The sequence below is a fragment of the Aythya marila genome (assembly GCF_965140915.1).
Source record: "Aythya marila genome assembly, chromosome: 3".
Taxonomy (NCBI): Eukaryota; Metazoa; Chordata; class Aves; order Anseriformes; family Anatidae; genus Aythya; species Aythya marila.
The window spans coordinates 71,510,815-71,527,291 of NC_139044.1; the positions used below are offsets into that span (position 1 = coordinate 71,510,815).

General features: G+C 36.8%; 1 protein-coding gene across 3 annotated transcripts in view; it reads right to left on the reverse strand.

Annotated features, from left to right (window-relative positions):
• Positions 1–276: 276 nt before the first annotated feature.
• WASF1 (WASP family member 1) overlaps positions 277–16,477 on the reverse strand; it is an 83,394-nt gene continuing 67,193 nt past the window's right edge. For 2 of the 3 annotated variants that reach the window (XM_082755706.1, XM_082755708.1), the window contains exons 3-9: positions 16,007–16,141; positions 8,543–8,696; positions 7,874–7,991; positions 6,887–7,059; positions 4,717–4,896; positions 2,764–3,401; positions 277–1,121 (exon numbers count right to left, since the gene is read on the reverse strand). In XM_082755706.1, coding sequence (XP_082611832.1) covers positions 964–1,121; positions 2,764–3,401; positions 4,717–4,896; positions 6,887–7,059; positions 7,874–7,991; positions 8,543–8,696; positions 16,007–16,141 — 1,556 coding nt within the window. In that variant the 3' untranslated portion in view covers positions 277–963. The remainder of the gene's footprint in view (positions 1,122–2,763; positions 3,402–4,716; positions 4,897–6,886; positions 7,060–7,873; positions 7,992–8,542; positions 8,697–16,006; positions 16,142–16,477) is intronic. The other variant, XM_082755707.1, reaches the window with a different exon arrangement.

Sequence of the window (16,477 nt, forward strand, 5' to 3'; positions counted from 1 at the left end):
CAGTAAGATTTCATCTTCTTGTAGATATGCATATATTTTTATCATCAGATGATGCATTTTCTTGTTTAACACAGGCCCTTTGATAAAGTATACAGTACTTACTCTAATTTTGCAGACCACAGATTAAATCTGTGAAATCCAAGTATCCCTCAGTTATAGCAGTGAAAAGCAGGTTTCACTGAAAAAGCAACAACCAGGAACATTTAAAATGAACCATTTATTAAATCAAACTGTTATTTTAACAGTTACATAAGTTACACAGCATGTTTAAGTCAGAAGATTTCACAAAGAAAAAAAAATTAAACTTTTATTATGCAGGCAAAAATAGTACCACACAATATGTACCTGGGAGGGAAGAAGGGAAAGGGGATCTCTAAACATTCAAATAAGGCCATAATTATTTAAAAACAACAATAAAACAATAATAAAAACCCCCCAAATCCATTTTCCTTTCAGTGTGTTCAGTGCTGCTAACTATATGTACTTTTAGTGTACAGATGTAATTGAGGCAGTGATATCTTGATAGCTAGGTTTAATGTTTTTAAAACATTCTAGAAGTGGAATAAGGCTCATTAGTACATACAGCTGCCCTCGGAATGTCAATCTCAGTTGCCTTCATTAACTTAAAATTCACAAAGTGCACAGTTAAGATATGCCAAAAAATTGAAACTGCTACTCTAACAACAGCTGCCCATGCTTAATACTTAGTGGTCTATTGGAACGAAGTACGTTCCTTCAAAAAAAAAAAAAAAAAAAAAAGATCTGTAATAAAAGCCACTGTAAAACATTTAGTTTCAAAGATGCACTAGGAGTTTTTTGTAAACTGAAAAGTAGAAAAACATGGATTAATTATGTAAAGAAAAGAATACAAAAAACACTAGAAATGACCATCAAACCTTCAAAGAACAAGCACCACAATGGACATTAGCATTCGATTTTGTAGTGTACAGCAATGCATTAGTTTTACTCTAACCAATCCACTTCATCAAATTCTGAGTCATCCTCTGAATCACTGTATTCCACAGCAATGCGACGAGAAAGTATAGTAGCAACATCATTCTCAATACGCTCATGTTTAGCTTCTTGTTCACGTTGCTCTTCAACTTTGCGCAGCTGAATACCTGAAGAACATCAAAACACAGAAGAGTTACCATCCTTCTTTATCATTAAACAAGGCATCTGACTCACAAAATGCTTTGCAAGCAAAAATGAAGGATGAGGACACTGTCTTCCTCAGGTAGAAGTTCTCTGTCATGTTTTTTGAGAGGAGCGTCGAAATTGCTGTAGCAGACAGGACCATAAGTCTTTCTACTGCTTCTGATTCCCCATTAAAAATACACCCATGCTTTTTAGCACCATTCCAAGTGATTAAGCTGTTTTACTATTTGCTTTTCCAAACATTTTTATGCTCTCTCTTCATGGTTTCAATTAAAAGTTACAGCTATGTGAGTATCCTAACACGATAGGATTTCTTGTAACTCAGTTTTGACCACGTAATGGACTATTTTGAGATAAAATATTACTTCAGGGTGAAACACAAAGCAGAAATAACATACTGATAAAGTGAAAATGCCAATAACTCAGTTAAAGACATGACAGATATTATATGTTTTGGGATTTATGTTCACAACACTATAGATTGACACCATCTAAATGTGACCTAAATCCTGTACTTAATACTCCGTGTTGTCAATTGACAGTGCATGTACTTTGGTGGACTTGAAGCTATGGTAACTTAAGCCTCTGTTTCTTGTGCAAGACTTGGTCAGAAGCTTTTTCAGGAATCAACTGCGTCAGAAGGCACCTCTTTTTTATTATTATTATTATTTTTAATTATTTTGTGATGTTTTCTACTACTGTTGTATTTAAGTATTGTTGGTTGGAAATGATACTTCTTTATTCAAATGTTACCAACTCACGTGCATATAGATGCTTTCAAAATTATTCTGAATTAGTGTTATAGCCTACCTACAGATACTGCAGTACAATACCAATTCTGTACTGTGGTGTAGATGCATGGGAAAAACAGAACAGTGCAGTATGAGAGACGTTTGAGAAAGATTCACCATTCAAAGATACCACGCAGTTAAACAACAGCGCTCACAGTGCAGCAGGATTTTTCTGGCCGTAGGCTGAAACGCACAGCTTGTACAACCAGCTCCTTCCCTAAATGATCAGGAAAACATTGCCCTGCATCTCTGACACTCACTTGTGCTTTGCCAGCAGGGGACTGTGCAACTGTTCCACTACTGTGCTGAGACGTGTTAAAATTAGATTCTTAACAGCTCAAGTCTTCAGCAACAATTTCTGATTGTCATTTAGATGTCGCTGTAATATGCTGATAATATCAAAATTGAAACATCCATTATCTGTTCTGCTTTTATCTAGCAGTCTGGGGAAAAACAATGTTTTTGTCTTCTACACGATCTGTCGGCTATCAGAAATAGGTACATTTCCAGGTAAACAGAAATGAAGAGATAATCTTCATAGATCATCTATTAGCACATGTACAGCTTTTTAATCTTTAACAGAAAACCAGTTTTGCCATCCAAACTAAAGATCTGATAAGTGCCATTACAAGCTGAAAAAAGCATCTGTCTGCTTGGCAATGTACACACTGCAGAGAACAGAAAACAGAACGAGTTAAGATGTGCTCCTCTAAACTAACTTCCTACAGGTGAAATGTTTCATCTTTCAATGCTAATGCATATTTAGTACATTTCTGAGACCATTCTTCTTGTTGCTTATTAGCCAAAAAATTACCTTTTCGTATTGCTTCCAGCAGAACGCTTCTAGCATCACTGATTACAGGAAGAGTTGAAGGATGGCGTTTGGGTTCAGGAGCAGGAATCACTTGGGCTGGTGGAGATGGAGGCATCAGGGGGGCATGAGGGCCAGGGACAATGGTTGTGGGAGGAGGGTGCAGAACAGGGGGAGGGTGAGAGAGGGCAGCAACCGTGACAGGAGAGGAGGGCCGAATGCCAGGAGGAGGCAAGGGAGGAGGTGGTGGTGGTGGAGGAAGTCCTTGTACTTCACCTTGGGGAGGAACTGGGTGAACTGGTACAGCTTCACACACTTGTGCAGCTCTAGTGACAGGGGGAGAGGGCTGTGCTAGGGGAGGAGCAATGGGCGGTGGAGCGGGGTGTAGGACTCCAGGAGCTATCTGGAGAGGAGCTGGTGGAGGTGGCACGGCCGGAGCCTGCAGAGCAGCGGCAGGAGGGGGTGGAGGAGGTGGGACTGGGGGGGGAGGAGTGGAGGTCATTGCAGCTCTTAATGACGAAGTGGACAAAGCAGATGGAAGAGGCGGTGGTGGTGGAGGAGGAGGAGTGGGGCTCACAAACACGGGGGTTCTGCCTGTTGCTGGTGATTGAGGACGGTTTTCTACCAAGCCAGGTGCGGAACTGAAATGCCAAATAACAGGACAACAGTTATTAGAGCTGGAAAGGACAGTAAGAGATTCATTTCTGCAACTTAAGAATATTGAACGCTGCCCATTAAAGTGTTATGTACTATCAAAAACTCAAGGTATTTGTACTTCACATACAAAGAAACCTAACTCTCAATACAGAGTATGCATCAGTCTTCCAACAGACCTTTGCTCACATCCACCTGTTAACTCAGTTTATACAAAACTGCATCTTTATCATGTTTCCTGTGCCAAGTATTACGCTTCCCTTCCATCTCTAAATTAATCCAAGTTATTTACCTGAGGTAAGAAAAACAGCAATTGATTAATTGCTTCAACCCACAGACCTTAAACCAAACCAACCAACCAAAAACAAACCAAAAACCTCAAAGCACTAGAAGCAGTGAGGAAGAGTTGAAATTGAAATACATATTTAAGATTTGATGACAGGGAGAGCGAGGCTTATATCAAAGGTCATCAACTGTATCTACAGAGAGGTATATTTATATGCTACATTCTCATTATTGTGCAGTGAATAGGCTAATCAAAGAAAACAGTACAACTGCTTCCCTGAAAGACTAGTAGAGTATTTCTTTCAGCTGCTGTGGTAAAACTAATCTAAAGAGCTTTGCATTTCTGTGTATGTTCTCCTGAACAGTGAAAAGACATTCTTTTCAGGAGATTAACATCTCGCTGATCTAACAACTTAACCATCCTGTATTTCAAGTTGTATGTATCTGACCCTACACTAAAATTTTGAGTATAAAAAACAGGGGAGTGAAATATTCTAAGTATGTATCCAGTTCCAAATAAACATAGAGAAATAGAAAATTAAAGGAACTGAGAAAAAAAAGTCATTGTAATTTAGCAAATGTAATGAATGTAATAATGAATATATAATTTCATCAGCTGACCTCACCACATTTCTTTCCTTTCATATATGCTGAAAGACAGCTCAGTAGTACAAATGTTAGGTTTCCAAATTTTCAAAATTCCAGTGCTAAATCCTAAGATTCCATCATCAATCAGAAAAACATTTTCCAAAAAGTTTCCCTCAGAACGTGACATAGTCAACACATTGTTGGTTAGGTGGGGCCTGTCTCCAAAATCACACACTATGAGACTTAGATTTTAAGTCCTCTCTCCCAGCTCCTACATGGCCCTGCAGCTGTGGAGATGGAAGGACTATGGACTGACACAGAATGTGTGTGCTGCCTGCGCTGCATAGAAGTAACACAAACAACTCTTAGTGGGGTGGTGGGAAACTAAACCTCCCCAGTAAATTTGCACGTGGCTTGATCACTCCTTACCTAACACAAGGAGGCACGGGTTTCACATCTCCTGCTCCATGCATGGGAGGCGGCGGTGGTGGTTCATGTGGCCGGACCAAGACGCGCTCCTCAGCTCTGTTCAGAAGTTCAGACATCTGGCTATAGGGTAATGCAGAAAGAGAATACGATCCATCCATGTGGTCCACATATGCTTGAGATCTGTAGGAAAATAGCAAAAAATGGTCCAACATAAGCTTTATTAAATCTAAATATTATTGCCCTCAGCTACTATTTTATACTTCGGTTTTGGTTCTGAGTTCAAAGATCTTCAGCAATGTTGCTATTATACCCTATAGCTTTTTATAGCACATTCCACCTTCCATGACTTTGCTTCTAGCAGCTTTAAGTCTAGAACAGATATATCAGACAATTCTGATATCTGAAATCTGGCTTTTGACAGATATATCAGACAATTACTAAGTGTGTGATCTTAACTGTTCATGAGTCACATTATTTTGAGTTAAGTAAACATACCGATACAATCAGAAATATATATATATAACAGACTGCACTATGCAACAGGCATTACAGTTGGTAATGGTTTCAACTCCTCAATCCCTACATATGAACAACCACATTCTTTTATAACATTCATGAACCATCCATCAAGTGGTAAAAATTTACAACTGAATAGTTGAACTTGTCAGAGGTTCTATATTCCAATAAATATGGAGAACATGCAACTTCAGACCTAACACTTTGTAGCTATACAACAGATATAAAGAAGATAATCTAAAGGTCTACTATTGGGTAGCAGCAGTAAATACAGCTATATACAAAGCTTAAAATGATTCAACTTACTTGTTAATGACAACTTTTGACACTCCTTAAAGACCTGATCAGTTAGGAAATTTTAATCAACTACTCAATTAAAAATATTAGTATCTGTCCAAATTCTCTATCTCATGTTTATGAACACTGTCCAACATTTACAGTGGTACTCTATGTTTCCACATACCGTGACCACTGTAGTATCTAAGCCTATTAAATCCTCAGGGGGCAAAGCTCTTACTCAGTGTTCAAAAGCACTGTGCTGTTCTGTATCTGAACAACATCTTCTGCACAGGTACTGCTCCCAAGCATTATTCATAGTTTCCTTATTGTTACTGAGATAATGGTCCTGGGCATCAAAGGACTCCTGCAACAAGTGTGTCTAATATAGAATCTGGTGTACAACACAAAAAAATGACAGCAGGCAAGCGTTTCTGTCAACTACTTGACACTGCAGTTTACAAAAATAAGATACTACAAAACTGTTCCCAGAAAAATGCTCATTGCCATTACTTGAGTTGTACCCTACTGCCTGGACTGAGACAATTTTTACTTTATGAACTCGAAGAGATAAATTTTCTACAAGCAGGTTTTTCCATTTTTCAGACACAAAACACTGTCACCTACAGCTGTTACAATCATCTACTGCTACGCTTAAGTTTGTTTGAAAGTCTTATGGAGTTGAACAGAGTATTTCCTTGGCCGGTGAAGGAAATGGGATTTAAAATATACATATATTTTTTTGAGAACAACAAATCAATTTTAACTAAAAAAAAATTGCTAATATTACTTGTTAGACTTCTTTTTTTTTCTCAGATGATAGAAAGGACTTGCTTTTGGACAAGCACCACAAGAGGAAACACAGGAGGTGTACCATGTAAAATGCTGCTTTTAGCCACCTGCAAATACGTGCTGTGAAATGAGAATCCAACAAGTTGGATTTCATAATAGACTGTAACCAGAAACATCAATCAAATCTTGGATTTGCTCATGAGTAAAGATATGCTCAGCAATTGCATCCAAGTTCCAAGTGGACATTTGTTCACAGCACACCCACCATATAGTCTTGGCAGTGTCTGCTATAAGAAAGATCAAGAGACTAGAATAATAGGGATTTTGTAGGTCAAGACTGGAATGTAAGGACTACACTTCCTTCAAGTCACAGACGAATGACTCCAGTAACACGATAATAACAACTCTTTAAAAGATACACCAGCCGAGAATTTTAAAACTGATTTTTGATAGAGCTAAATCAATGATTTTCAGTGAATTTCAAGAACAGCAGTAGCATCTCATCATCTACCATTCCTCAAAAGAATGTTTCCTATACAGTACAAATATCTATACTTAATATAGGATAGAAAAAATAAAGAGTAACCTTGATTCAAAATGTGAAGCTGGGCCATTAGCAACTTCAATATGCTTATGTAAGAGGTTAGCATCATCTTCTGCGAGCTCCGGACCTTGGGCTAACTTCTGCCACTCTCTCCGTCTGTCATGAGGTGCCCTCGGCACTTTTTCTGGTTCATGAGGACGATCTAGATTTTTCTGCTGTAGGAGAGTTGTGCAAAAAAGAAAATGACAACTAAGACAGTGTTTTTAAATTAGATGCATTTAAACATCAGCCACAAAATAATGAAAAACAATCCCAAATAGAGTGCAAGAAAAAATATAATTTCAGTCTAAATATGATATATAAACCAAAAAGCCTTGTAAGAGGCAGAAGCTTCAATCTAGTATATAATTTGCTCAATAATACACTGTAAAATAATTGCACAAATAGCTTCTTATACTGTCTGAAATGAAATTCCAGATCAGTTATATTTGTCACCTCTGTGTTGAAATATACAGAATAATGGTGAAAAAGGAAGTAGCATCGCCTTTTCAAGATTATTTGATTTTAAGAAAATATACACCAATTACTCAATTCTCACCAATTTATTCCTAGTTTAGGGTAAACATATTTATAAGGATTTAATTTCTTCCTCCATCTGTGAGGCTGTCAGAAGTCTGTAGTATTAAAAAGTGGTCTAGTGGAATCCCTTATTCTTGCTGTAGTTCTCCTTTTTCTCTTTGTTGAGTCATTGCTAGAAGACTTCCATGTTCTGACCAACATGCTGTTAGTTACATTAGGACAGCATAAAAGCTCTAGGCCCTTCCATATTTTTTTATTATTTAATATTTGTTAAACTTGATGGCAGCGAATGGATACAAGTAATTTTAGTTGAATGACGAGAACCGTAACTGTCTCTGTAAAGTTTGAGTTGCTGTTCATAGCATAACCAAAAATGTACCATATGTGCAAGTAAACCCTTTACAGGAAAAAACACAACAACCAGGAGCTATACAAAAATAACGTATGTACCTTCTGCTTCCTCTTTTCCTTTCTTTTGTCCTCAGTGTCCTGTATCATTTTTTCCTTCCACAGGTCGAAGAAGTATGAAGGATTGGTATAAAACTTCAAACCCTCTTTTCCGTCATCCCTGTAATACAGTCACCCGAACAGGACATGCTGTTTACTTGACACACATGAATGCAAACATTAAAGCAAAATAAAGGCATATTATGGAATATCTAGTATCTCAGGCCCTGCCATATTTTACTGATGATGAACATTAAAAAAGATGAACACTGAACTCCTATGCCATCAGTCTTTACCATCTTTCTTTGTGTCCAAGGTCCCAATTTTAGACAAGTAACTAACACAAATTTTAGTTAAAAGGAGTATTCTAAGTAAGTGAACTCCTAGTTCAATGACTTAAATCTTGCTCTACAAATTTTAAGTGAATTTGAGTGCTAGTGTTGTAACTACTGATTTAAATTGGCTTTGGATCAGCAGACAACATTCACCTCCATTAAAAACCTTTCCTTCTACATATTTAACCACTTGTTTTCTTCACTTCTCATCCATCATCATTTACACGGTTTAATATATACAAATCAAAAAGGCTTTTTATTACCATTGTTAGATGAGGGTAAAATCTGAGTAAACAGCTAGAAATTGGTTTTGATTTTTTTTTTTTTTTACACTAACCTGTAAGGGGTGAGAATGTTAAGTGGAGGAGGCTGCTCACAAATGTCATACGTTTCTTGCAAAGGAATAGGCAGAGTTTTGCGGTCAAACAGCTGCTGATCTTGAATTGTGGAACTGCGGAAAGCTTTCCTCATTGTAATGTCCTGCAATGACACTGGAAGGGGATATTGCCATTTTTAAAAAATGCCATCAAAGATACTTTATTTAGTTTAATCTGGAATTGCTTAATGACAGAATATAAATATTAAGCTTTACAACTATTATGTACAGCACAAATGCACGTTCAGCAAATATAAATTCATCTAGCACTACTGCCATGGCAAGATACTGTCAGATTATGTCAAAAACATGCTTGTAATGTTCTAGTTCATTACCCTTTATTTAGCTTCCTAGAAAACTTTTGCTCACCTGGACAGATTATCAGAACTCTCTCTCTCCAAAGTAATTCAACAAATTGCTTAACATAGCTATAAAATACAATTCCCTAGGTCAGAAATACCTGATAGCATCTACCAACTCCATTTCATAATCCTTTTAGCACTAAAACATCCCTCTCTATTTTGAGGTGATTTTACCCTTGTCTGTCATTAACATTTCTGTTCCTTGCATGTAGGCAGCAGCTTGTCCAAAGGCCCACCAAGATCCCACACCAGCAAATCACTTAAACTTCTACTGATATCAGTGAGTTTTAATGGGAGGTGACACTTTGTTCCAACACATGAAAGTAGTCAAATGCTGTTTTTTTAATCAGACTGTTAAATTGAGATGAGACCACTCTGTTTAATTCAGGTGAGACACCTTGAGTTTTTAAGTACACTAAATGAGGAATAAGCAATGGCCATTATGTAAGATTCAAAGGAAAAATAAAACTAGATGAATTCAATAGATTAAACAGGGACTTGAAACATATTGACTTTCTGTTGCTAAAGCCTGCCTATATTTTTCTAGCTTGCAATCACTGAAATTTAGAAAAAGATCAATGGAAAAGTGACTACTTGACGAAACCTATACCTTCAATTCCTGGAACAGTGTACCTGTTCAGTCTCATGTTACTATTTCTCCCTGATGGTCATTTACTACTTCTGTGAAGCCCAGATGTGTCTCAAGACTTTCTTTGTAGCTTCTGTTAAATAAGCTACATAAATCAGCAGCCTTTTTCACGGGCTCAGATATTTTAAAAATTAAAATAAAATGACAAACCACTGATACTGAAAACAGGCAGTTTTATAACATGATACAAATAAACCATTTTAATTGCATTCATTTCATTTAATTTATTAAGAAATATATCTATGTGTGTGTGTGTATAAAATAAACACATATTTTCATATTGTTGACTGTAGTGCCTGTTTACTCAAGATGAGAGGATGCCTCTCCCATTTCACTTCTTTAGAGAAAAATCACTAGGGTCTTTTGCAACTATTTTTTTTAAGACTGCATTGGCTTAAGCTGAAAGCTGTGTTTACTCTGCTTCCTAGAACACGTACAAGTGTATGCGCATAAACACACGGGCAGAGTTGGATTTCTTTTGTATAATCACAAAGGGGCAGAAGGCAGGTTTTTTTTTCCAGAGGGCTTGCAATTCATGGAATGTTCTCTCTTCTTACCTAAATGTATTGGCAGCGTCCTTTGTGAGGCTAAAGATAGGATTTATGCAATTTTCAGTTTGGCTTTTGAAGTTTATTGTACTTGGCAAGGTTGTGTGTGCTGGAGAAGTTTGCTCCTCTTTACCCTTAGATTATATATCATTACAGTATCTTTTATCCTTTTAATACCATTAATTAGCTGCTCAGAAGCCCTTTTAAGTGTGTGAAAGAATTGTTATAATGTACAAATACCAGCTAGGGCTCTCAGTTTCTACGGGTATTTTTGCACTCATAAATAACCATACATATTTTGTACCTGTCATGAAGTACATGTTTTTTTTTTCTGGCAGAAGTTCACAATTGAAATAAAAGAACTAGGGTTTGCGTAATCTAAAAACACATTTTTTATTTTTATTTTTTTAGAATCTTTTATGTTTTAGCTGTTTTTCAGGTTGCTAGTTTTGCAAATCACACCAAACATACTTGTTCAGAGTTGCCTGGCAATCTTGCAAGTCTTTAACTGCCTGTTATTTATTGGAGACTATGCCAGTAAAAAAACAGCAAGTTAGCATACTTCACTTTGAACCTGTCAACATTCTGAAAGCAATTAAATAAATTTATTGTACTAAATATGAAGCCAGTTCTTTGTTTTAATATTAAAATATTCACAGGGTATGTGACACCATATTACTGAGACATACGTTATTCTATAAACTCTTTATTTGCATTCTGTACTTGATCTCTAGTGAACAAATACAGCTGGGCTTGCTCATAATCTCCATTTTCTTATTTTCATTTCCACTTTTTAAAAACATGTACAAGGGAACATCACACCTGAGGATAATCAATCAACAGCCAGCAAGTGTAGATTACTTCCCCTCTACTAGGCTAAAGAGCAAAGATCTTCAGAGAAAACACACACTGCTGAATTCCAAACAGCCAAAAGCATTTCCTGCATTGATATTCAATGAAAGGTATTCAATGTAAAGCATGCCATTATTCAAAACAACTGACTAAATTATGATATTATGAGGGAAATGAAAGGGCACAGAACACAAAATGCTGAGAATTATGACAAAATACTGATATAGCTAGCCTACAGAAAGAGACTGGGTAAACGGCATGTTGCAAACACAGGATATAACCCTGGGCACCGTATATAACCGCAGTTGGCTCACAAAGCCACTTGTTTAGCTTGCCAGCTGGCTAGGAAACAGCAGCTCCGTGTGTGTGGCTTCCCACCTCCAGGGTGGGAAAAACGTGAGAACCTCGCTGGTCATCTGGCCACTTAGCTTTGGCTGAGCGACAAATCAGCACAGCAAGAGAGCAAACGAGTTGTATGTATGAATTCAGGTGTGGGGATATGGGGGACACTGAAGGAGGAGTTGGAAATGCTTCAGGGATTTAACTTGATGCTGATAAATTTGAGCCTCCAGTTGCCTAACTCCTAATCAGCACCAAAGTCTCTGTATGGCCCAAAATCTTACATTTTGTATGGCTAAATTTCTCCAAAAGTCCACCTGTTGCGCCACTTGTGTTTACTGCTAGGTACAAAAAACGGATTCTGTATTTCCTTAAAAGTTGAGGTGCTCACAATTTAGTTAAACGCCCATTCAAGAATTTGAATAAATGCCAGTTTATCTTTACTTTATCTGTACTTGGGACAGTATGAAAAGACCTATTATACCAGCCAGTCTAACTGTCTATAACCACAGTATTTTCCATGTAATTAAGAATTATTTATCTCAGAAAGCTAAACAACTAAGATTTTGTACACCTGGTTTTGAAAAAGATCTAAGTCCATTTTTATTCGTAAACAAAAGCAAAATGGAAAAAAAAAAAGTATTTAAATTGCACTTGAATAACATACAATAAAAAGCTTTCTTCTGGGCTGAACTGCAATGAAATACGAACATGTACTACTGATGTGGCTTTTAATAATGTTTTACCTCCTATTAAGCCCCTCTTTAGATTTCTCTCCTCTTAGTATCATTAAAATCCCCAATTTGTAGTAGAAGTTAGGTATAGAGCATGTCAGCATACTGACAGAAAGTAGCTACTTGTACATTTCAAATATATTAAATATTACATTTTATCTCACCATAAGGAAAAAAAATGTTAAAGACACCAGATGTTTTATTAATTTAAACTCACTTCAACATACAAAATAATATATGTTCCTTTTAGAGCTCTCTTTACACTTTTTGCAGAATTTCATCCTGAAAACTTTAGGACCATGACCTTTTGAATGTCACAGCTATATCTCCTTGCAGAATTGAACAACTGTGAGAAATTATATACAAATGAATGGATTCAGTTGCCTACAATTCCCTTTCTCTGTTCAAAATTTTACCAGTGATTTGAAAAGTGCATGGAAGAAAGAATGACAATATAAACATCTAATGGACAACATGGTCTTAAGAACCCAATTAAAAGTAATAAAAGGGGTTTTTGTGTTTTTCTTGTTTGTGTGATTCAGTTCCTGAAGACAGTGCAATCCTGAAGTCTGATTTCCACTTCATATATATATAAACTAATGATTATATGTTTCACCAAAGCCTAGAACCTCACACCTACCAGATTTCTCGCCCATCAGAATACTTCTGACTAGTCACTGCAGGTCTAATACTTGCTAAGCTGAGAGATTGCTTCTCCAGGATAGAAACCACTTTCCCATGGGCTTGTCCCCAAGACAAGCAATACAAATGTTCTATCATACTTGTAAAAACAACAGCAGCTCAAGCACTTTTTGGATAGGGGATTTATGTAGCTTAACTACTACAGGTAAACAAAGAGAAGACACAAATGTTTTAGGAGGAATGAGAAGTTGCTTTAAATGCAGCACGTGGCACTAGGAAGCCCAGAGCAGCACGTGAGGGAACTGAATCACCCAGCTGCATCAAGCAGCAAATCTGCTGGTGGGCCTCAACAAAGCCGCCACATTATTCAACAAATGACATTTTGTCCACATCCCTCTTTATATACAAAGACCAAATTATGCAATATCATGGCTTTGACACTGCTCTATTGAGCCTTGGACACACAAATTTAGAACTGATTTACTTACTAAATAACCCCCAAATTGAATCGAGGGCTAAGAAAACCGGAAGAAAAAGCAGAGAAGCAAAAGAAAGCAGCTGGAGCCCAGCCATCTGCCGGGATCTTTGGGAGGGACACGTGCTCAAATCCAACATTCAGTTGCACAGAGAAGTGTCAAGAAAAGGGTCCTACTACACAGCTTAATTGAACAGTCTTTTTCTTCAGTTGACTTTGGTGGTAAACTTGATTATGAATTAATTGACAACAGTGTTATTCTCCATGTTAATATGTTATATGTTGTGACAGAAGAATTGTATGCCAGGAGTCAAGTTCTTCAGTACACAATCTCAACGTTGGTTTCATCTGCTTTTATATTCTTTCAGATATTGTAATAATCCCCAACACACACAAACTATTCAAAAATTCTAGAGCTTTTCTCTACTTTAACTCTACCAGAAACGCTTTGTCAAGTATCTGTACCTTGCTCAGTGAATCTGACTTGTGCTGGTTTTGCTCGTGCAGCTTAGCTTTAAATGAATCTTAATTTTTTTCCTCTTGTGTAATAGCATTGGGCCCAAAGGAACACATTACGTCTTCTATTACTGCCTGCTGGCAAAGAGCTATCAAATGAGACTCATTTTGCAAGCATAGCCCATTTTACACATGCTGTTAGCTGAATAGAAGTACTGAAATTTGCTTAATCCTTCCAGATTGGGTTAGGAAAGGTATGAAAGGTAAATCTAAATGTCTTCCACAAACCTTCACGCATTACCAATCTCCAGATATTTTAGCTCTGACCAAGACTAAAGCAAGATCGTTTGTGATAAACTACTAAATTTCAAGCCCCAAAGAGGATACTGAAGGTGAAAAGGTTTCTTTATCCCTGATTTTTACAGAAATAGAATGTCGGGTTTCCTCTCATCTCTTTTGCTCTCATCTGGTGACTCATTCTGGACAGACTTTTGTGAATAAGGAACGCTGGGGATGGCTCAAGGACTGGATATTCTTAGTTAATAAAAGCAGTCATTTAACGGCTCCTGACGCATGTGTTCCTCTGAAGTACTAGCAGTCATTACTCTTTTCACAGAGTCATAGAATCTATGATTCTATCTCTTTTATGGAATGAGAGACAAATCCAGGGTATCAGATCCACGTCACAATCAGCCACTCTGGACTCAATCAAGTAGACATCTTTGTAGCCTTGTTTCCTTTAATTTTAATGCATCAGTCTCTTTTCTTACATATGCAGCTTAGCAAATAGATATGCAATTCTGTGACAAGTTATTGATCTGGTGCATTTGGTACTACAGACTATTTACAAATATTTCTGGCAATTCTCTAATAGGTATGAACATGTAGTTCTGAAACCTACAACCACACTTGTCAAGGGCCATTTATGCTGTAAAGTACAAACTTCCATCTCACTATCCCGTAACATCCTTAAGACATATTAACCATATCATGGTCTCTCTATTTTCCTGGAATGTGAATGGTTGCCACACCAGATATATCACTATAAATCCCACTCTGATCTAAAAGAGTAACTAAGTTCTCTAGGGTAAATGTGGAAATGACATTAACACTCTGGAGTATTGCAGCTGTTACAAGATTAGAATTGCTGACAATTTGTTACTGTACACTAACAGATTTGTGTCATTATCCGATCATAGTAAACATGGTATTTTATTGGAAAAAGAGGTGTATGCATATGATTTATGCTCAGTTGTCAAGAGACTTGGAAAATCCCATTAATGTAAGAATTCCCCTAGGCGAGTCATGGTTTTCTGGAAAATCTGCCACAAGCTGTGAACAGCTGTCTTTCAAAACCTGCTCTGAAATAAATCTCACACGAAGTACAGAGTCTAAACTTCCTTAGCTTGATTTTGCTAATAGTGAAATTTCAACATAGGTAACAAAACAGCCTGAGAACATGCTCCTGGCTTGATGCTTTGTTGTTCCTCTATGACATGCCACCATCATACCTAGACATTTAGAACTGAAACAGCTTTCTATATTTTAAAATTGGATCCCATGAGGAGTCTGAAGTTGTTTTTCATGATAGGATATTGTTCAACTTTCCAGGTCTTAGCCATATATCTAGAACACCCTAAAACTGCGGTTACAGGACCTTTTATAGTTCCATCTGTAACCAGCAGATATCCAAGGAAGGTAAAAAGTGTCCTGATATTTGCACATTACCTGGTCATTGTTCTTATAGTAATCCTAAAGTCCATACATCATTTCAATCCCATAAAAATTCTATTTTATAAGCACTAGCCATATCCTATTGACTGTTAGAAGTACTTGTTTTCTCAGTGCTACCAATCTTTATATTACTGAAAGCTATTTAGGAAGAATCCAAGGGAGTATATAGCATCATAAATGGACCTATACAAGTAAAAGTTCATGCAAAATATAAGACAGTATCAAGTTAAGTGCAAAAACTCTATCTGGACAAATGGTTACATCTCATGGCAATGAGTAAGAAAGTCACTAAGGAAAAGAATAAAGATGTATTCCCAAGAATTCCCATAATATTGCAAATTATTAATATTACTAACACTAATACATAACACTACTGAAGTGACATGCTCCTATAGCAATTTTTATGTAAAGTTGTGGGTAACCGTAGTGTTCAGTAACCATGAAAATTTTGAGCTCAGAAAGCTGCTCAAGGCTACAAAAACAGCCAGCAGCAGAAACAGAAATGAACCTCACTTTCATAATGCTCTGCTCTGTGTTCACATAAATATAATTTAAGCTATTCTTATTTCTATTTCATGTATCAGTGATTTTAGGGAGATGAAATAAGAACTCTTCAATGAAGACATTAACTTACGTTCTTCTTCCTTTGGATCAAGTTGCGTAACACTGACAGATAGGCGATCCACCCGCTCTTGTAGGGAGTTGACTCTAAATGAGAAACTGTGTGCTTCATTGAAAAGTTCACCGAATATATCTTCAGCATATTTACCTAAAATAGGGGGGAAAATACCACAGGATGAGTTTGCTTTTAGAAAGATTTCTGATAATTATTCTCCTTAAATAAGTAAAGCTAAGGTGCGTATCAGTAGTAACAATCCGTACTTACTAAGGTATTTAATAATGCTTCAGAAGAATAAACAGAAGTTAAATATTTAATTTAGAATGTATTTATCATATATGACATTTTATACTTTACAGAACAGACAGACAGTTGGGCAAAACTGACTGAACTATGCCGATACCCAAAGAACTAGACTATCAATTTCTTGGATATTTATTAAAGGACAACATATAGCATCTGTATGAAGATTAACTGATCTTTCCA